Raw genomic sequence first — 21,515 nt, 5'->3', positions numbered from 1 at the left:
ACCCTACGCCAAAGGATAAATGGACATAAATCTGACATCAGGAATCACATGACAGAGAAGCCAGTAGGAGAACTCTTCAATCTCCCAGGACATTCAATACAGGATCTCAAAGCAGCTGCCTTATTACAAAAGAATTTCAGAAACAGACTTGAAAGAGAAGTTGCTGAATTACAACTTATCACTAAACTGAAAACTATGGAGAGACCTGGTCTTAATAGAGATATTGGATTCCTGTCTCATTACATATGCTAATCACCTGCATACTATCCCTTGCTTTTTCCTGTAGGACTAATTGTAGTCAACAAAAAACCCCACCCTCCCACTATATTAGGGTCTGGTGACTTCTGTTCCAGTGTATCTGAAGAAGTGTGCATGCACACAAAAGCTTATACCAAGAACAAACTTAGTTGGTCTCTAAGGTGCTACTGGACAATTTTTAAATTTTTATATATATTTCGACTGTATCTCCTAGAATTAGCTTTCTTCCCCATTAGCCAGAAAACTCCAAACACAAGGGATCCAACAGCAATCTGGTCACCAGCAGGGGCATCACTTGCCCCATAGTTCACACCCACACAAGGACACCCAGTCGCTTACCTCGTGGTTGGAGAGCTCCCAGTAAGGCCGTTCACCATAGGACATCACCTCCCACATCACTATTCCGTAGCTCCAGACATCACTAGCCGAGGTGAACTTGCGATGAGAGATAGCCTCCGGTGCCGTCCACCGGATCGGGATTTTCCCACCCTGCAAGGGACAAGCACACCGAAACCCTCAGAACCTCCGTCTCCCAAGGCACTCACTGATTTGGGGGAGAAAACACTTTCAAATTCCCAGGCTCTCTAAATATGTGCTTTCCTCCGTTCAGGCAACTTCTGAAGTTCCTGATAGAAAAGCAAGGTCTCATGTTTTAGCCAAGTGGCAGATGTTGATGACTAGAAGTCAAATCCTTCCGGAACAAGGGCAGAGACCTTAGCCAGCAGCCATCTTAAGAGTCATGGGAAACAAGCATTCCTTCCTTCCTTCCTTCCTTCCTTCCTCTCTCTTCTTTCTTCAGGTGTTCCTAGATCCTGGATTAATTCCCACTGGCTCCCTATTATACTGAGCGGTAAAGCAGACTTCCTGCTACTGGTCACACGCATTCCATTGATCATCCGCTGCCAGCAAGTTAGAAGTTCCTTCCTCCCATTTGGACCCCCTTTCTGGCTTCTCTATTTCTTCCTCCTATACTATGGGCAGCTCCTTCAGATGCCAGCCCTGCCTCTCATATTGCTGGCGAAGAGGCATCCCCTTTCCCAGCTTCCTTGGCCATGGTGGGACAGAACCGTAACTTAACATGACGGGACAGCAGCCATTATCACTCACACTTGTAGTGTAGGTGGCGTCAGGGTCATCCTCCAGGACGCGGGAGAGACCAAAGTCGGAGACTTTGCAGACGAGCTGGCTGTCGACAAGGATGTTGCGGGCAGCCAAATCCCGGTGGACATAATTCATGCTGGCCAAGTACTTCATACCAGAGGCAATACCCCTCAACATGCCCACCAGCTGAATAACACAGAATTCCCCATCTTTTTCCTGTTGAGACAAAAAGGGAAGGATTTAGGACCTACTATGCAAGCTAAGACGCCTGCTTCTTGGGAGTAAAGCAATGACAAACCTAGACAGCATCTTAAAAAGCAGAGACATCACCTTGCCAACAAAGGTCCATATAGTTAAAGCTATGGTTTTCCCAGTAGTGAAGTATGGAAGTGAGAGCTGGACCATAAAGAAGGCTGATCGCCAAAGAATTGATGCTTTGGAATTATGGTGCTGGAGGAGACTCTTGAGAGTCCCATGGACTGCAAGAAGATCAAACCTCTCCATTCTGAAGGAAATCAGCCCTGAGTGCTCACTGGAAGGACAGATCGTGAAGCTGAGGCTCCAATACTTTGGCCACCTCATGAGAAGAGAAGACTCCCTGGATAAGACCCTGATGTTGGGAAAGATGGAGGGCACAAGCAGAAGGGGACAACAGAGGATGAGATGGCTGGACAGTGTTCTCGAAGCTACTAACATGAGTTTGACCAAACTGCGGGAGGCAGTGGAAGACAGGAGTGCCTGGTGTGCTCTGGTCCATGGGGTCATGAAGAGCTGGACACGACTAAACAACAACAACAATGCAAGCTAAATGCTAGCTTCTTAAACAAAAGCTTTATCCCTATTGACTTAAAATATGTACATGCTGCCTTTAAGAATAAAGGCTCTTTCAGTCCATAAAAACCCATTATGTTGGAGGCAGCACGCTTCAGAGCGTCAGAAACTGCAGGAGGGGCGAGCGCTGTTGCTCTCAGGCTCTGTGCTTCCAATGATGGCCATAATATGGCTGGCCACATTGCAAACAGGATGCTGACTAGATGGACCACTGGCCTGATCCAACAGGCTCTTCTTACTCACAGTATACATGAGAAGGAGGCCAGCGATGAACAGAATACTACTTACCCGCAGGAATTTATCAAGGGCACCATTCTCCATGTATTCTGTGATGATCATGAACGGCTTATCTGGAAAGAGAAACAGAGAGAGGATTGGCCTATGAGATCCAAGTAGATTCCAAACTCTGATGCAGTTGCCCAGGAGTTTGGTATCCTGGAACTGGCCCAGCAGAAAGAGGTAGCTTGGAACAGGAAACCAGTAACAGCCACCAAGGTCCTTAAATCCTATCTAGGGGTTCTTACATTTGGAGACAACTCCCTCTAGGCGGATGATGTTGTGGTGGTTAAACTGGCCCATGATGCTGGCCTCGCTCAGGAAGTCGATGCGTTGCTTCTCCGTGTAGCCAGATTTCAACGTCTTGATGGCCACCGGGATCTCCTTCTTGCTGTTCTTCAGCGTTCCCTTGTAGACTTCCCCAAACTCACCTGGCAAAAAAGAAAAAAGTAGAAGTGTTTAATATTTTCAAATAAAGTCAGCATTACTATTTTCCTTTCCGAAAGCTCCTTCTGAAACTAGCCTTGACTGCAAGGGGAGAAGAAGCACACTATTCCACCTCCACCAGCCAACTGCATTGTGCAAGGGTAGATGGAAGGTGCCCTACCTGCCCCTATGACTTTCTGCCGGGAGATGCACGAAGGATGAATCTCAGTTGTGAACTTCAGGACTGCCTGATTGGGGTCTTCATAGGTGTGGGGATCCACATACGTCTTCAGGGGCTTGAGCTGGTCTGTGGGGCGAAGAGGAACAACACAGTTAAGGGGAGCTCTTGGCAGAGGTTGTTATAAAGCAGTTCCATGCCTAAACTCTCTGCTTTTCAAGCATCGCACACTGCCAAGTTAGTCTATGATCCGGCAATGGAGCAGAGAAAAGGACGGCCAGTTCAGTCACAGCCTGCTAGGATGATTTTCAGTCGAACACTTAATTTGCAAGATGGGCGAGGTGAGAAGCAGGCAGGAAATTCTGGCTTTAATTCAAAAGCACAATGAAACTAGCTACTCATCTCAAACCCCTCCACCAATACTCTTCTTCCTCCCTCCCTCCATTTCTTAACTTACTATCAGTTTGAGTCCACTTTTGCAAATAGGCAGGGATTCTTCCACTCTTTAGATTAAGGTGTATGGTAGGATTTGCTCCCTACTTAAATATTTAAATTTTTCTGCCTAAAACAGAAAAACTTTATTACTGTGTGTAATAAAGTAAGCCGCGTTTGCTGATGTGCCTCTCAAGAATCTTAATGGAAAAATCGTTTATTTGCCTCTAAAAATTACTGGGTTGCCTGTCTGGCATTTAAGAGGCCTTTTAGGATTGCCAGCTGAGAATAAAATTCAATATCAGGTGTCAGGAGTTTTATTTAGGCAGGAACAGAGGCAAACATGTATTCCTAAATGTACGCATGCTATAACTCTAGCAAAAGACCCCAAACCTCTTGTTGGTTTGTGTGTGCGCGAATACACTTGAGTGCTGGACATGCATGTGGGTTCAGACACAGCAAATGCACCCCTTTAACAATAAATGCTCACTCTCGAGGTCTAAACAGCTTGTAATTTTTTTGCCCTTTTCTGTTCTGTATGATGTTTCAGATCCAGCAAATCCCACCACATGCACTGATGTGGCCAGTGACCATTACTCACCAGACTTGGAGAAATAAACATCCTCTGGTGTCTGCCGGGCCCTTGAGTTCTTTTTCCTAAACGACAACAATAAAGGTTTTCTTGAGTGATCCTGTGAGGCAATCCTATCCGCACCTTCTCCCACAGAATACCTTATCCACTAGACACAGACCTCCCTGCATCAAACTTTGTAAACTCTGTCCCATTTCTTCTCAAAGGCCTTTTAACTTAGTAAAAGAATTTTTGTGTCAGACCTTTCCACTGATTTCTGGGAAATATGCTTTATCAAGTCAGGTTCTTTGATCAAGCCTCACCCCCTAAGGTTCTGCCCTCCCAAATTTTGGCACGTTCCACCAATGTAATGGACGTGCAAGCAGGCCTACGAATGCAAAAGTGCAAATTCATGGCTTAAAAATACAACCCCAGAGGAGAGCGCACATGGGGCTGGGGAAAGGACACCACGACTCAGCAGCATATTTCTCTCCCTCTTTCACTTTTGATGGTTTATCTTAAAAGAGTTTAAAAACACAAAAAGGAATAAACCAGGAAGGGAATCTCCAAAGCCTAGCATGTTCAGCCTGGTTTGACTGCGACATCAGATGGATGCTGATGTTGCAAGACATGGAGTGCTATATTTGCATGTGCTAATGGAAGAGCCATTGGAACCCGCTGCAACTGGTTTTTTTAACAGCTTCTGAAAAAGGAGACCCCCCAAAAAAAGGAAAAGGCCAGACAGTTTGCCATCTGGCAAAAATGCTCACTTGCTGCAAACCGTTTCTCTGAAAACTGAAGGCACTTGGGAGAAGTCTACACTCATTCCACTTTTGCCTCTGGAAAAATAGATTATGGTATCATTTAAAAAACAACAACAAAACCAACCCTGCAAAGCCTGCTAGACTGGAGGTAACAGGTTGCTGTAAGTTGCCTGTTTGCGCGCTGTGGGAAACAAAGGAACAGCCGGCATCTAGTTCTCCTAAATGCCATTGTTGCCCCGCTGCCTTAAACAAACAGAATAATAATAATAATAATAATAATAATAATAATAAAGCACATGCCTTCGGCGAATGAGCACGACAATCAGCGCCACCACTGCGACCGTGACAACAAAGCCAGCAAGAGAACCCCCAATAACTGCAGCGGTGTTTGTGCCGTCAGAGCCTGTGGGGTGCAGAGAAGAAAAAGGTGGTGGTTAGGAAAACATTGCTATCCGAAAACAGATTGCCAGTGTGTGTGTGTGTGTGTGTGTGTGTGTGTGTGTGTGTGTGTTCTCTTCCTGTGACTTTGCTCCAGTCCCGCCCCCCCGCCCCAAATTTACCGTATTTTTTGCCCTATAGGACGCACCGGCCCATAGGACGCACCTAGTTTTTTGGGGGGGAAATCAAGGGAAAATTTTTTATTTCCCCCCCAGGTTTGCGCAGCCATCCCCAAGCTAGAAGAGGGAGACGGAGCGCTCCGTCTCCCTCTTCTGCCTTCAGGGACAGCCTCTCTAGCCTCCGTGGGGCAGCGGCTTGCCCCGCTGTCCCCCGAGTTTGTGGGGCTGGCGGGGGGGAGAAGCAAGCTTGCTTCTCCCCCCCCCCCGCTAGCCTCCAGACCAGGTCCGGGAATAGCGGGGTGGCGGCACTGCGCCTCCCCGCTGTCCCCCGAGCTTTTGGGCTGCAGGCTGCTGCCCACAAGCCTTGCGAGCCCGCGGGACCTCCCGCCAGGCTTGCAAGACTTGTGGATAGCTTCCTGAAGCCTGGAGAGCGAGAGGGGTCGGTGCGCGAAAGCCTGCATTCGCCCCATAGGACGCACACACATTTCCTCTTCATTTTTGGAGGGGGAAAAGTGTGTCCTATAGGGCGAAAAATAAGGTACTTTCCCTGCTTCGGCATTAACTAGAGGAGCTTTGCCTCCCCAAAACTCACGTTCATCAAGCGTCTCGAACTCGTGCTCCATGCTGTTGGTTCCCTGACCCTCCTGGGTCAGCGCTTGGACGCTCACCAAGTACTTGGTCCCAGGGGTGAGCTTCGGGAGGGTCACAGAGCTCCCTTCGCAGCGCAGTACAGAGTAGCTGTTCTCATCCTTCTGCAAGGAAAGGAACACACAAAAACTTGCATGGCTCAGTTTCTCCCCGTGAAATGGGCTGGGGAATTGGGGGAGGGGGAGCGTTGCTCAAGGTTAAGAGCAGAGAAGTACCAAGGAGAGACAGATACCTTCTTCTTGTAGGTGACCTGGTACTTCCAGACATGGCTTTGCTGCCGGGGTGGGACAGTCCAGGATAGACTTAGGCTGGTTGTGGTGCGGCCATCCATGGTCACTGAGGTCACTCGGGGAGGTTCTGAGCATGGAGAAGGAGGAGAGTGAGTCTGACATGCTGCAGTGGATTGTACCCTCCCCAGACAAAACCATTTGCCCAGTCACCAGCCAGCCAGTAGCCCCAGATCCATATAGAATTTGCAAACTCTTAAAGCCTCATCTGTAATGAGCCATCTTACGACTTCCAGAGTTTCTTCAAATTACATTCGCAGAACTGATGAGTACCCAGGTCCAAAATAAAGTCCAACAGACAAATCACAAGACCTCACTTTGCACAGCTGCCTTCATAACAAGGGTGTGGCCAAGTGCTTAAGGCAAATGACACAAATTAACATGAGATTAGCATATGCTAATCTATACAGATAGTTTCAAATTTAGACAGATGTGTGTGTGTGTGTGTTTGTTTAGCTTTTTCTAACAGGGCTTAAGCTCTGAGCTAAAACTATTTTCTGGATGCAGTACACTCTATACACTGGGCCCTCTGCACTGCTTGCAACCTCTTGGCTGCTTTATGCGCATATTAAAACTAAAACTAAACTTGCTCAACAACTGAACACTGCTACCTTTATCTAAAACACACACAGCTGTCTCCTCCTCTGTCCCATCCAGCTATCCGAAGAGCCTCTGGGCAAATTTGGATGGTGCATTGGGCTCTGCAGGATCCTGTAAGGAGGTGTGTGGGGTTTTTTTTGGTAAAACAAAGCTTTAAAAGGCAGTGGTGGTTGGGAAACCTAACACAAAACACCCAGGGCTCAGCTCTTCCAGGCAATCCCTAGTCCCACCCTTAGCAGCCAAGAAGTTTGTTTGCTGTGGCTGCCGCATGAAAAAAAGGCCAACATGTTCAATAAAACAACAACAACAACAACAACAACAACAACAACAACAACAACAACAACTTATTTATACCCCACCCATCTGGCTGGGTTTCCCCAGCCACTCTGGGCGGCTTCCAATAAACACTAAAATACAGTAAGCTATTAAACATTAAAAGCTTCCCTAAACAGGGCTGCCTTTAGATGTCTTCTAAAAGTTTGGTAGCTGTTGTTCTCTTTGACATCTGGTGGGAGGGCCTTCCACAGGGCAGGTGCCACTACCAAGAAGGCCCTCTACCTGGTTCCCTGTAACTTGGCTTCTCGCATCAAGGGAACCGCCAGAAGGCCCTCAGAGCTGGACCTCAGTGTCCAGGCAAAATGATGGAGGTGGAGACGCTCCTTCAGGTATACTGGACAGAGGCCGTTTAGGGCTTTAAAGGTCAGCACCAACACTTTGAATTGTGCTCGGAAACATACTGGGAGCCAGTGTAGGTCTTTCAAGACTGGTGTTATATGGTCTCCGTGGCCGCTCCCAGTCACCAGTCTAGCTGCCGCATTCTGGAGTAGTTGTAGTTTCCGGGTCACCTTCAAAGGTAGCCCCACGTGGAGCGCATTGCAGTAGTCTAAGCGGGAGATAACTAGAGCATGCACCACTCTGGTGACACAGTCCGCGGGCAGGTAGGGTCTCAGCCTGCGTACCAGATGGAGCTGATAAACAGCTGCCCTGGACACAGAACTGACCTGTGCCTCCATGGACAGCTGTGAGTCCAGAATGACTCCCAGGCTGCGCACCTGGTCCTTCAGGGGCACAGTTACCCCATTCAGGACCAGGGAGTCCTCCACACCTGCCCACCTCCTGTCCCCCAAAAACAGTACTTCTGTCTTGTCAGGATTCAACCTCAATCTGTTAGCCGCCATCCATTCTCCAACCAAGAACCAGGGAATCCCCCTTGCGCAGTGGCATCGATTGCAAGAGCGGCCATCTTGGATCAGACCACATTTTGCCCCAACAGCACTCGCCCTATGCTTCCGGAAAGCAGCGCCGGAAGGCAACAGCTCTCAGGACGATACATATGCGGACCAATGGCACCTCATACCATAAAGTGCACATCTGCATCGTTTTCACTCGTCTGTGACGCTGGGTCCCCTTACCCGTCTGGTTGACGCTGATGCTGGTGACGCCGTAGCTGCGCCGTGGGCTGAAGGAGGACACTCCATTCTGGGCTTCTACCGTGAAGGTGTAGTTAACGTGTGGCTCCAAATCGCTGACGGTCAGGGAAGTGCCGGCCACGTTGTGAGGGTTTTCCGAATACCGGAGTGTAGCATCGCAGGGCCGGCACTCTCCCGACTCTGGCCAGCACTGCTCACACGACACGCTGTAGGTGATGTCCTTGCGGCCACCTGTGTCCCGGGGTGAGGACCAGCGCAGTTGAACCTTGGCGCCCAAGCCTATGGCTGTGACAGCATGGGGAGCAGAAGGGGGTCCTGTGAATGGAGAAAAAAAGGGCCTAATGAAAAAAATGAACAGGTCTCTTTGATGCAAGGCAGAAGACCACTCCCCAGTTAGCCCAGCAACTCAGCAATCCTAAGCCTTCACTTCCAACTTTTGACTCTTTCTCTGGAACTATCCTCCATCCCTCTCTCCTCGCTCTGGCCTTCTCTCCATCTCAGCTATCTATCCCACCCCTCACCAAATATTGTCCACAAAGACTCTCGCATTGCTGCTTTTGTTGCTTCCTGCCTTCCCTCCTGTGACTGACACAAACTGAATAAAACAGCAGTAGCTTATCTGAGGTTGCTTGGTTTCATTAAATACTTGCAAACTGCCTCTGGACATTGATGCATCTCCAAGCGGATAGCCGTCTACACAGCAAGCCTTTTTCATTTCCTGGGACACGGGGCAATCGTACCGCTTAGATCTCCCACTTACTTGTGCATGGCAGGGAAACAGGATCAGTCAAAGCCCGAAAATAGCCTTCCTCGCAAGGGCACGAGGTGGAACCTTCGGAAGACGGCAGAGTGTGCAAGGGACATTTTGAGCAGGCGTTGTTGGAGATGTCCTCTTTGAAGAACCCAGGTGAGCAAGCTGCAAAGAAGAGAAGGGTTGGGTTAGTCCTCCTGGGGTTCCTAACCATGGCCGACAACATAGACCGGTGTATGGAGAGATGACTTTTATCGGAAAGACCTGAGTTCAAATCAAACCACAAAGTCATTGTTCGATCTTAGTTCCCCATGTGTTCAATGGGAATGATAGTTCCACAAGAACTTAAGAAAAAGGTAAATCCAAAGATCATTAAGCACTTTAGTTTTCAAAATACTTGGCAAGGGAGGAGAGACACACTCAGGTCCTTTTAATCTGTTCAGTGCAAATGAAAACACACTCCAAGCTGACGTGTGCATCCATTGGGGCACCTCTACTGCTGCTTCTTCTTCTTCAGGTTTCCAGTGTGCCTCGTGACTGTGCATGCATCATGGTGAATGCACATTACAGGGGAGGGTGGAAGGAAGCGCAGAGGAAAGCCCCAGCCTACCTATGCCAATGCCTGAGACGAGCAACTCTTACTTATTTCCTGCATGAGTAAACTCTTCCATAGGAACTCCGTTTGCTCCTCAAAAATCCCCCTGGAATCGCGTCACTTCCTTGAGGGACCTTCAAAGGAAGAGCTCTTTGGAAGCCTCCAGTTCCCGTTTGGAAAGCATTTAATGCGGCCCGACTTACAGCTTTGCCTTAAGTCAGCAGCTGGCATGAGGACTCCTTTCTTGCAAGCAACAGCCCCCTATGGGCACTGCTACCAGGATCGCACCAATCCAGTGGACCTCAGGCAGAGACTCCATTCCATTCAATGCAGAGAAACTATTTTTCAAAAGACCGCCTACTCAAAAACCTTGCTGTGAACCAGACAGTGGTAGAAGCATCTTGGTGCCTGGAGAAAATGCCATGGTCTTCCCAATGGAACTCTGCGCCATCCTGTCTGGTCACAGCAGCCCCTGATGCCAAGAGATAATGTCCCAGGCTGGGCTGGAGTGGGGAAAATCCTTTCCCGAATCTGATGGGCCATAACTGAGGCTGCAGAATAGAAGCCACAAAATACCATTTTGTTAACAGTCCCCCTGAACATAGCAAATCTTAGCTATTTGAAATGGTTTCCCGCATTTTCAAACTTCTGCCCCAGATGGAACTTTACTTACACTCAAGAGATTGCTGTTTTTTAAAAAAAAGAAACACACACGCACGTACACCCCCCCCCAGGTTGTTAAATGGAAAAGAGGGTCTGGTTCTTGAAAGCTGCCTCCCCAGAAACAGCATCCCCAGTCTTAACCTCTTTCGATATCTTGTGTGTGTGGTCTGCGATCTCTCAGTTTGCTTAGAAACAAAAGTGCTGGCTGTAAAACTGTCATGCTACCAAAGGGCAGGCGGTGTGTGTGTGTGTGTGTGTGTGTGTGTGTGTGTAGAAAAGGGTGCTTAGGTGATTATGGTGGGGAATTCTGCTCCCTCCAGAAAAAGGATCTCTTTCGGCTTCTGCCTTCTGGAAGAAGGTAAAGGTAAGGTAAAGGTACCCCTGCCCGTACGGGCCAGTCTTGCCAGACTCTAGGGTTGTGCGCTGATCTCACTCTATAGGCCGGGAGCCAGCGCTGTCCGCAGACACTTCCGGGTCACGTGGCCAGCGTGACAAGCTGCATCTGGCGAGCCAGCGCAGCACACGGAATGCCATTTACCTTCCTGCTGGTAAGCGGTCCCTATTTATCTACTTGCACCCGGGGGTGCTTTCGAACTGCTAGGTTGGCAGGCGCTGGGACCGAACGACGGGAGCGCACCCCGCTGCAGGGATTCGAACCGCCGACCATGCGATCGGCAAGTCCTAGGCGCTGAGGTTTTACCCACAGCACCACCCGCGTCCCTTCTGGAAGAAAGTAAAGGGCTATAAAGACTAGAACTAGCTGTCTGAGAAACCATTTCTATCCAAATGCGATTTTGGTTTTAAACACAGTGTAAGGAGTCTCTAGGGGAGCGTATTGTATTTTAAAAATGGGGTATCAGAGTTCTTAGGGGGCTAACCAGGCTGGGATAGCTGGCTTGTTGGTTTTGAATGTCTTATGTAGATTTTTTTTCCTTTTTCAATTTCGTTGTTCTGTATGGTACGACAATAAAGATTATCGTATCAATTTCCAATAAGACAGTGTCAAACATACGGCCTCTTCTTTCCTCATAGAGGAGCTGTTCAGCCCTCATATAATTTTGGCTGATCTCTCCTAAGCCTTTCCCAGCTCTACAATATTCTTTTTCAGGTATGATTATCAGAACTGCAAGTGCTATCACACCACTGATTTGAATAACGGTATTATGATGTTGGCACTTTTATTTTCGATCGTTTTCCTAATGAATCCCAACATGAAAGTCACTACCTCTTTCCTGACCATTCACTCCTAGTTGAGACCCTATTAGTGCATGCGTGAAACGGGGATCTCTTTTGCCTCAATGCTTACATTGAATTGTATTTCATAGAATCATAGAACTGCAGTTGGAAGGGACCCTAAGGGTCATCTAGTCCAACCCCGTGCAATGCAAGGAATCTCAACTAAAGCATCAATGACAGATGGCCATCCAACCTCTGCTTAAGAGTCTCCAAGGAAGGAGAGGCCACCACCTCTCGTGTGAGTCTGTTCCACTACCTAACAGCTCTTAACTGCCAGAAAGTTCTTCCTGGTGTTTAGTCAGAATCTCCTTTCTTGTAACTTGAAGCCCTTGGTTCAAATCATACCCTCCAGAGCAGAAGAAAACAAACGTGCTCCATCTTCCATGTGACAGCCCCTTAGATATTTGAAGATGGCTCTCCTATCTCTTCCCAGTCTCCTCTTCTACAGGAGAAAAAGCGCCTTCAATCGTTCCTCAGAAGGCTTGGTTTCCAGACCCTTGATCATCCTTCGTTGCCCTCCTCTGCGCACGTTCCAGCTTGTCAATTATGATCCGTAAATTGTGGGGCTCAAAACTGGACACAAAACTCCAGGTGTGGCCTGACCAATGCATAGAACTCTAACCCAATGGCTGCCATTCATTTGATTTTGAATTGATTTTAGAATGAATTGATTTTAGAATGCATTTCAATTAACTGATTGTGATTTTATGTAAACTGTGTTACTTTTATTGTTGTTAGCCGCTCTGAGCCCGGCTTTGGCTGGGGAGGGCGGGATATAAATAACATTTAATAATAATAATAATAATAATAATAATAATAATAATAATAATAATAATAATTTATTATTTATACCCCACCCACCTGGCTGACTTTCCCCAGCCACTCTGGGCAGCTTCCAACTGAATATTAAAAACAATACAGCATCAGACATTAAAAACTTCCCTAAGCAGGGCTGCCTTCAGTTGCCTTTTAAAAGTAAAATAATTGTTTATTGCCTTGACAGAATAGAGTGGGATTATGACTTCCCTTGATCAAAACAGTAGCTTTATTTGGGGGGGGGGGAGTCAAACTGTAAGAGGCATATTTCCATCAAAGACCCACCAGGGTCCAAGATGACCCACAGACAGGATGCCCTGACACAGCCTCCCACACTCCTCTTTGCCACACCAGGGTGCAATTGGGGGTGCAGAGGGGGGGGAGGGAGGCAAGTTGTTCCTTTCCCTCAATTTTGAATTTGGCAGCTGGCACCATTTTAAACCTGAATGCTGGGGGTTTTGGTCCTCTCGCAGAGGAGAAAGAGAGAAGATTTACTTAAGCGATATTTAAAAGGTGTGCAGTTAAGCCCAGCTGGCTTGGACTTGCAGAGTGTGCCAGGAGGCAGTAAATGTCTGGGCTGGAAGGGACCGAGAATGCTCCCCTCCCCCTCCGCCACCCCACAGGTGCCATCTGAAGGAGTCTAGAACACATTTCTAGTTTGAGTGGTTAAATGCCCACAAAAGATAAGCACAGCCACCCTTGGCCAAGACTCGCTTCCGTGTGCAATTATTGGGCAAGTCGAGGCTCTCCCTGGGACTTCCACAGGCAGGTGTGCCGGCAGCTGCTTCCCCAGTACGAAGTATTAACAGGGAGTGGTGGCTGTGAGGGGGGTGGAAGAGGATGTTGGCCACCAGGTGTCTGCTGCTGTCCCCCCACCTGGTCTGTTGATACCTCACAGCAGTTCAGAATCCACAGAAGCCCAAAACCACTCCCCGCAGAAGATGACTGTTTAATAAACTTGGATAAGATGGCAACACCTTCTTGATCAGTTTGGAGTCCCCTAAACTATAGCACAGGTGGCGCTGTGGGTTAAACCAGAGCCTAGGACTTGCCGATCAGAAGGTCGGCAGTTCGAATCCCCGCGATGGGGTGAGCTCCTGTTGCTCGGTCCCTGCTCCTGCCAACCTAGCAGTTTGAAAGCACGTCAAAGTGCAAGTAGATAAATAGGGACCGCTCCAGCGGGAAGGTAAACGGCGTTTCCGTGCGCTGCTCTGGTTCACCAGAAGCGGCTTAGTCATGCTGGCCACATGACCCGGAAGCTGTACGCCGGCTCACTTGGCCAGTAAAGCGAGATGAGCGCCGCAACCCCAGAGTTGGCCACGACTGGACCTAATGGTCAGGGGTCCCTTTACCTTTAAACTATAGCCCAGAGGGGGCCTTAATGGGACAGCGGCCAGCTCAGCATGACTCGTGATCATTTGCACCGTGATTTCACATTACAGTTTTAAAATCTTAGATTATGGATAGCTCAGTTGGTCAGAGCGTGGTGTTGCAGGTTCAATCCCTGAATGGGACAGCTGCATCTTCTTGCATTGCAAGGGGTTGGACTAGACAATCCTCAGGGTCCCCTTCCAACTCTATAAAAAATACAGTGGTACCTCAGGTTACATACGCTTCAGGTTACAGACTCCGCTAACCCAGAAATAGTACCTCGGGTTAAGAACTTTGCTTCAGGATGAGAACAGAAATCATGCTCCGGCAGCGCAGCGGCAGCGGGAGGCCCCATTAGCTAAAGTGGTGCTTCAGGTTAAGAACGGACCTCCAGAAAGAATGAAGTACTTAACCCGAGGTACCACTGTACAACGTTTCTGCAAAAACTAGGCTTGCAACCCATTTAAAAGAGCATGTCAATCAATGGCAGGAATTAGGCAGTTAAGTTTGCATATGGGTAAAACACAATTGTCCTGGAGCAAAAAGCATGCACTGTTGGGGAAGGGTGCATGAATGCACCGTCTCAGAAGAGGCATACCCTCCTGCAGGCGAGAGAGGACGACTCCGAAGAGGGCTCTTGCCATGGGCGGTTTTAAATAAACACTTGTATTAAGGCACCCATTTTAAAAAAAACAAGCAATCAAGCCCTACTGCCTGACCAATCAGGGGGACACCTTATAAACCCATTCAACGTCGCAGCCTGACTAATACCATCAATACAAAAGGTACGTCCTGAGAGCTGGACCATTGCATACAAACATAAGAAGCGGAATGTTTGCTGGCAGGTGCCCTGGTGCTTTTTTAATAATTCACCTTCTGAACATGACGCCTCTTGGCTGGCCCCATGCCGTAGGCAAGAGCGCAGTAGCACACAATGCCATGCCAAGGCTCTGGCGGGTGGGCAGTTGGCCTTTTGAGATATTGTCAGCCAGCCCCCGAGTTGCCAAGCGAATAGGCCCCTCCTTGGCAATCTCTCTTACTTGCAGGCCAGAGCAGGGAGAGAGGCAAAACACACACAGAGAGATGGTGATGGCTGGTGGCAGCACAGAACCTGCCAGCAGGATCTAAAAAGGAGTGATGGGCGGGGGGCTGGAGGGGGGGCGGGAATGTGTGCAGGAAGCCAAGAATATCTGTGTTTATTCCTGAAGATAAACTGCCTTTGTTTCCTGCCCAGGGGCCTCCCTTTTCACAGAGGCCAGAGGGATGGGAGGTCAGAGTATCTTTACACAAAAGGGCAAATTCCTTTTTCCAATCCCGCCCCCCTCCCGCTGGAGGAAGCGGCGGCTGCAGAATGCGACTGGCCTTGGGAGGGAGACAGCTACAGCCCCATGGTAGAACGTGTGGGCAGGGTGCAGGTGGGGGGTAGCCAAGCCAGCAGAAGTCAATGCCCCCTCCATACACCCAGTGCAGTTTGCTGCAACCCCCAGGGTCTCCTCCAAGCAGAGACTCTGAAGTCTCCTCCTTGCCCAATACCCGTTGGTGCCAGAAAACTCAAATGCAGCGACACCCGCTTGCCTTACTCTGTACTCTTTGCGACACCTAGCACGCTGGAGCTATTTCCTCCCAAAAATTCCATGTTTAAAAAGCCAGGGCGAGAAAAATAAACACCACTATTGGAGGAGAGGGATGCGGGTGGTGCTGTGGGTTAAACCACAGAGCCTAGGACTTGCCAATCAGAAGGTCGGCAGTTCAATTCCCTGCGACGGGGTGAGCTCCCGTTGCTCGGTCCCTGCTCCTGCCAACCTAGCAGTTCGAAAGCACATCAAAGTGCAAGTAGATAAATAGGTACCACTCTTGCAGGAAGGTAAACGGTGTTTCCGTGCGCTGCTCTGGTTCGCCAGAAGCGGCTTAGTCATGCTGGCCACATGACCCGGAAGCTGAACGCCGGCTCCCTCGGCCAATAAAGCGAGATGAGTGCCACAAGCCCAGAGTCGGCCGCGACTGGACCTAATGGTCAGGGGTCCCTTTACCTTTACCTTTATTGGAGGAGAAGGGAAGCTCTCCACCCAATCACTAATTCATTTGTGTGACTTGACCCAGTTAAGAGGGAATGCCAAACAGGCCATCATTTAGGGGATTCTCAAGGCCTTCCTAAGGTTTTTTTGGGGGGTTACACAGGATTCCTTAGCAGGTGAAATCTGAGAGTCGCGTGTGGGTGTCGCCTGAAATCGTGCAGACGCTGATGCCAAGAGATAGCCAGATAAATCGGGAGAGCACGGCAAGCCATTTAAGCAGCCATGAATCAAGGCTGGAGGAGCAAGGAGACAGCCAGGAGAGCGAGGCGGAGTGGGACAAAGGGACATGTCAGCCCTTGCCATTCACAGCACCAACAGCCAGTCTGGTTTAATGAGGGCGAGTTTATAAGCCAGCGGGGTCCCTACCCAAGCCTCATATACAGATGCACACATACTCTCTCTCTCTCTCAGGGGAAAACAATGCCCCCATTCACATAGGACAGAGGACCAGTGTCTTTGGAGACACCCCTGCTAAGGGTCCAAGGCTTGGGGCTTAGTTGGGGGTGGGAGATGGCTGGGTGCTTGGTCTGCGTACGATTGCCACATCTCCCCAGATGGATTGGAGAGAAGATGGGAAGCTGCTTCTACTTCTGCTGCTGCTGTTAAGGATGCTTTGAGCCAGGCTGGAGGCTCACTGGAGGTGGAGATGCCATTGGAGAAGGGAATGGGGGGGAGGTGGGAAGGTGCTCCCCCTTTCAGAAAGGAGGCCCGGATTAGGAGATCTGGAGGGGGGCTGTGCCATGGCTGGGGCAGCTATCAGGGGAGGGCAGCCTGGAAAAGAGGGAGAGGGGCCCACAGAGCTTATCCCATCATGAGAGAGAAAGTACCAAGGAGCTGGGGTTAGGCAGGTAGGCTTCTGCAAAACGCTCAAGGAATAAATGGCTTAGAAGAAGAGGAGTTTGGATTTGATATCCCACTTTATCGCTACCCGAAGGTGTCTCAAAGCGGCTAACAATCTCCTTTCCCTTCCTCCCCCACAACAAACACTCTGTGAGGTGAGTGGGGCTGAGAGACTTCAGAGAAGTGTGACTGGCCCAAGGTCACCCAGCAGCTGCATGGGGAGGAGCAGGGAATCGAACCCGGTTCACCAGATTACGAGACTACCGTTCTTAACCACTACACCACACTGGCTCTCGAAGGGGGGAAATGGCTCTACGTTCCTCCCCCCCAAGAGACAACTGATGGAGGGAACTTCTCCTAGGTGTGCGGCTGAGAGGCAGGGATGTAACAAGGAAGATCAAGGCAGAAAGGAGTTGGGGGGGGGAACAACAGCAGTTATTCCTCTCCACCCGCCGCCATCACTCTTGGACCCTTTCTTCTTTTTGATTCCCAGAAGCAGCCCCCCCCCACGGCGTCTCCCCTAGCGCCAGACAAATGCAGAGGGTGAGACAAAGGCATTGGCTGTCACTGTGGAAACCAGGCTGGGTCTGCAAACCAGCACTGTTGGCGGTGTGGGAGTGCGGGGCAGGTGCTGGGTGCCGTTGTAGAATGGCAGGGAGGAAAGGAGAGAAATCCTCTATTCTGCTCCAAATCCAAACCAACACACCCTACTCCCCGCCCTGCCAGACTAGATGAGAAATCAAACAAGTGTTTCTAGGCAACACTCTCACCTTTCTTTAAAAGAAAGAAAGAAAAAGAAAGAATTTGGCTTTTGATGAAATCCCGCACATGGTTGCAGGAGGGCGAGCGGCAGCAAGATAAATGTGTTCTGCATAAGCTCAGAGGCACTGAAACTCCGGCAAGAGGTGGTTATCAACCACAGAGGGAGTGGACACAATGTCCAGTCGTCCACCCCAGCTCCTCCGTCCAGTCCCCCGCAGCAAGAAAACTATCTCTGGATCTCCAGAGGCCAAGCAGCATCACTCTCAATGGAGATTAGTTGCTCCTTAGCACCTCTCTGAGCCCCACTGCACCCCATGTGTGGCTAAAAATGAGTAAGAAGGTAAAATCTCACCCCCTTTAAATGCAGGCTTGTTCAGCCATGTCTCCCCCGAGGGGTACATTGCTCTCTCCAGTCATGGAGTCTGTCCACTCCATTGAAAAATTGAATTCCTTCTCGTTGACGTTGGAGAGAGGCCATCTGAAGAAACTGAGCAGCCAGCAGCTCCCTTCCCCATGTTTTGGCTCCCCCTTTGGCCTCCGATATCATGCAGGAGGGAAGTGAGATAACAGCCTCTATCAGGTGAGCCTGATAGTGTATATGGGGGAGAGAGAATGCTTGCTCAAGATGCCTGTATTACTCCATAACCTTCAAGGTTCCTTATCTCCTTCTCCCTCTCTCTTTGCAAAACCCAGGCACATTCCTGAAGCAAAGCCTCTTGGCGGCTGCCTCCTCCTGCCGCCCCCCACAACTCCCCACCTTCCAAGAAGGGGGCTCACTCAGTTGGATTGGTGGGGAACAGAAGAGCAAGACAGGTGTGAGTGGAGGGGACTTGGCCGCTGCTCTCACTTCCTCTATATGGCAGTATAAAAAAGGAGTTTGGTAAAATGGAATCAACCCTGGAAACTTCTATATACAAGATGTACCTGAGCTTTGACATGAGCTGACTTGCGAGGCCACTCTACTGATCCACTCTCCCCTGTTAACCGATTCTCTCCACATTTTGAATCCCCCGAAACAGAAGGGCACTGCGGGGGCTACAGCAGTACTGAGAGAGATGGATGGTCCAAGGATCTGACTTGCCATTAGGTAGCTTCCTAGGTTCTTTGTCTAACAGAGAAAGTCCTGATGCACAAAGGCCACTATTCCAGAACTTGGAATTGAGAGCTCTTTTAGGATCAGGGGCTGAGGGGGTGGGGAAGGGGGGTCTCTTTCTCTCTCTCATACACACGGCAAGAAATGCTGAATGCATAACATTTCTGGCCAGACTGGAGACTGGAGAAGTGTAGAATACTTATCTTCAGTCTTTGTCAATATCAAACTTCACCAAACAAATGGACCAAGGGGTAGCAGCAGTGAAATACTTAACAAGCAAGCAACATTAACACTTTGGCTGAGAAATAGTAATAATCTGCTGGGACCATGCAGCAGGACAAGACAGAACTGCAGAGAAAAAGGAACATTATGGGTTGGCTTCCTGTTAGTCGTCTCCCCACTCCTGTGGCTTGCTAAGGCAGATTTGAAGTGGGGGCATGAAAGAAGAAGAGAACAGCCAGCCCATCCCATAAGAAACTTGAAGACACATTTCCTGGGGCTCTCATGTGAGTTGACAAAGGATTAGAAATCTGACATTTCCATGGGCCCCAGTAGAGAGAAACTGCTGGTACCTGACAGATCCAGCACTTCTCAGAGTGGAACCTGCCTGTTTGCACCTGACCAGCGTCAGATAGCTGGAAAGACTGGGAGCTTGAGGGCCAGGGTCCTTGTGGGTGCTATGCTGACATAACAGCCCCCCGGAAGTCCTTGTGGGTGCTATGCTGACTATGCCCCCCGGAAGTCAAGTTCCCAACTTGAGGGCAAAGAGAAACAGCAACTTGAGGGCAACGAGGAACAGCAGCAACAGCTGCCTCACATCTGTAGAAGTCATAGAGCCTGCCCTGGACACTTTATGGAAGCGCCATTTTTGTTCAGGTGGGCTTTGGGTGACTACGATGAAGTAGGGGCATTGTGACATCAATTGCACCCTCCGTTCCCTTCACTGGGCTCTTACAAGTATTGCTTTGTCCTAATGCCAACTGGGAAGTTCAGCGACGCAGGAGTAAAACAAGAAGCAAAGCCTAGTTACCTCTGCAGCTGGCCCCGTCCTTTTCGTAGCCCTCGCGGCAGCGGCATTCGCCAATGGGCACCAGCCACTCCCCGTCCGAGTTGCAATGCATGAACAGGTCCTCGTTGGCCAAGGCATCCTTGACGCACTCACCCGACACCTTCGCCAAGGCCTGCGAGTCAGCGCCAGCAATGGTCTCGGGGAAGCTCGCCATGTTGCGGAAGACTTTGGGGCATTTCTTGTAATAGATCCGGACAGACAGGAGGGCCACGCAAGCCCCAATGTCCTGGAAGGCCAAGTAGAAGCCCTTTCGGGTGAGGGGCCCCACCGAGCGCACTTCCATGTTGATCTTGACGTTGCGCGTCTCAAAGTCCTCCCGCACCGTGATCTCGTCCGGGGCAATGGTGTCGATCTTGCGGAACTGGCGCTTCTGGAAGTTGATGCCGTAATCCACGTCTGACTCCGCGTAGAAGAGGTTGAAGGTCTCCTTGCACGTGCCGGTGGCGCTGGGGAAGCTGTTGCAGTCTCGGACGGTGAACTTGAGCTCAATGAAGATGCGCTGAGCTTCGCCGCGGTAGATCCAGTTGGTCCTCAGCCAGTTGTCCTGCTCCCCTTCCATCACGTTGCAGACCGAGTAGATGTAGATGAGGGATTCGTTCATGACGTTCTGGAGAAGATCCCACTGGGGGTGGGAAGAGAAAATGGCTGCCGTTAGAGGAAATGTTTCTTCTTGCACAAGTAATAATCTGTGGAAGTGACAGCCACTGGAAACAGCAGCACACCACAAAAAACCGATTTTGAAATAATAGGTTCAAGCAGAGACTATTTGTGGTTCAAGTGCCATGCAAATGTAACGCCTTCATTTTCAACTATGGCTAATCTGCTGTCCTGGGAAGCTGCTAAGTCAGACACGAAGGCCACAGATTTCCCCTACTGACTGTTCCATGCATCAAATACTCAGAGATGGCCTTTGCCCACCATCAAGGAGCCTTTACAGGGCCTTCTTGGTAGCAGCTCCTCATTTATGAAAGGCCCTCTCTAGTGAGGTGCCCCTGCCTCTCTCACTAACATCAAGATAGGCATTTGAAATGTTTTGATTCACCCAAGTGTTCGATGGTTCAAATATATACTGTTTCTGGCAACCTTGAAATTGTTTAGCTATGAGGATATTAGATGGCTTTTATTCATTCATTCATTTATTTATTTTTAAAATCCTGTTTGCTGTCCTGGGCTCCTATGGGAAGGAGGGATAGAAATTTAATGAACAACTAAATAAAAGTAAATCTTTAAAAGCCACTCATGTTAGTCCTAAGTAAATATTCTTGGGGTGTGTGTGTTTTTTAACGCAAAGTTTGCTTAGGAATTCTTCTCTTCCTTCCATGCTCATATTGCCTATGCTTTGAAAGGAGCATCTGAAGCAGATGTAAGAATTCAATCTACATTTCTCAAGTCATTATACCTGCCGTTTATTTCTCCCAAGACGCCTACCCCTGTTTCCTCCTCCTTTTATAATGTGAGGTAATCAGCAACGCCCAAGCTTCAGTTCCACTAGCAACCCACTGCCCTGTGAACAAATCCATTGGACATGGGGATGGTCTCACCATCAGGCATTTTAAGGACAGGGGTGGGTACCATTCAAAGGGCAGCGTACTCTTGTGTTTTGCAGGGAAATTGCTTGCACAAAGCAGTTTCCTTAAAGCAGGAGAAACCTGACAACAAGACTTACCCCCGCGCCGTAGGGATTGGTGAGCCAGCCCAGATCCCCTTGTGCCTTGGCAAAGTCCAGTACGACAACTGAGGAGAAAAGGGATAGGAAGAAAAAGACGGTTATCGCATGGAGGACTCTCAACCTCACAGGAGACAGGACCAACTCCTCCCCCCCCCCCAATTTTTTTTTGTTGGATCCTATAAAATTAGAGTTTGGGAGGGGTATAAACATCCCTGG

General features: G+C 49.3%; 1 protein-coding gene across 1 annotated transcript in view; it reads right to left on the bottom strand.

The window, feature by feature from the left end:
* The window catches only part of EPHA2 (EPH receptor A2), a 35,628-nt gene that overhangs the window by 3,165 nt on the left and 10,948 nt on the right, over window positions 1–21,515 (bottom strand). The window contains 13 exon segments of the mRNA XM_053401112.1: window positions 598–747; window positions 1,366–1,575; window positions 2,479–2,540; window positions 2,715–2,897; window positions 3,074–3,199; window positions 4,104–4,159; window positions 5,138–5,240; window positions 5,987–6,146; window positions 6,275–6,399; window positions 8,342–8,674; window positions 9,120–9,275; window positions 19,592–20,252; window positions 21,297–21,364. Coding sequence (XP_053257087.1) covers window positions 598–747; window positions 1,366–1,575; window positions 2,479–2,540; window positions 2,715–2,897; window positions 3,074–3,199; window positions 4,104–4,159; window positions 5,138–5,240; window positions 5,987–6,146; window positions 6,275–6,399; window positions 8,342–8,674; window positions 9,120–9,275; window positions 19,592–20,252; window positions 21,297–21,364 — 2,393 coding nt within the window.

The sequence above is a fragment of the Podarcis raffonei genome, chromosome 8, assembly GCF_027172205.1.
Source record: "Podarcis raffonei isolate rPodRaf1 chromosome 8, rPodRaf1.pri, whole genome shotgun sequence".
Taxonomy (NCBI): domain Eukaryota; kingdom Metazoa; phylum Chordata; class Lepidosauria; order Squamata; family Lacertidae; genus Podarcis; species Podarcis raffonei.
Note: the sequence above shows the minus strand (reverse complement) of the source record. Positions and strands in the feature narration are given on the sequence as shown.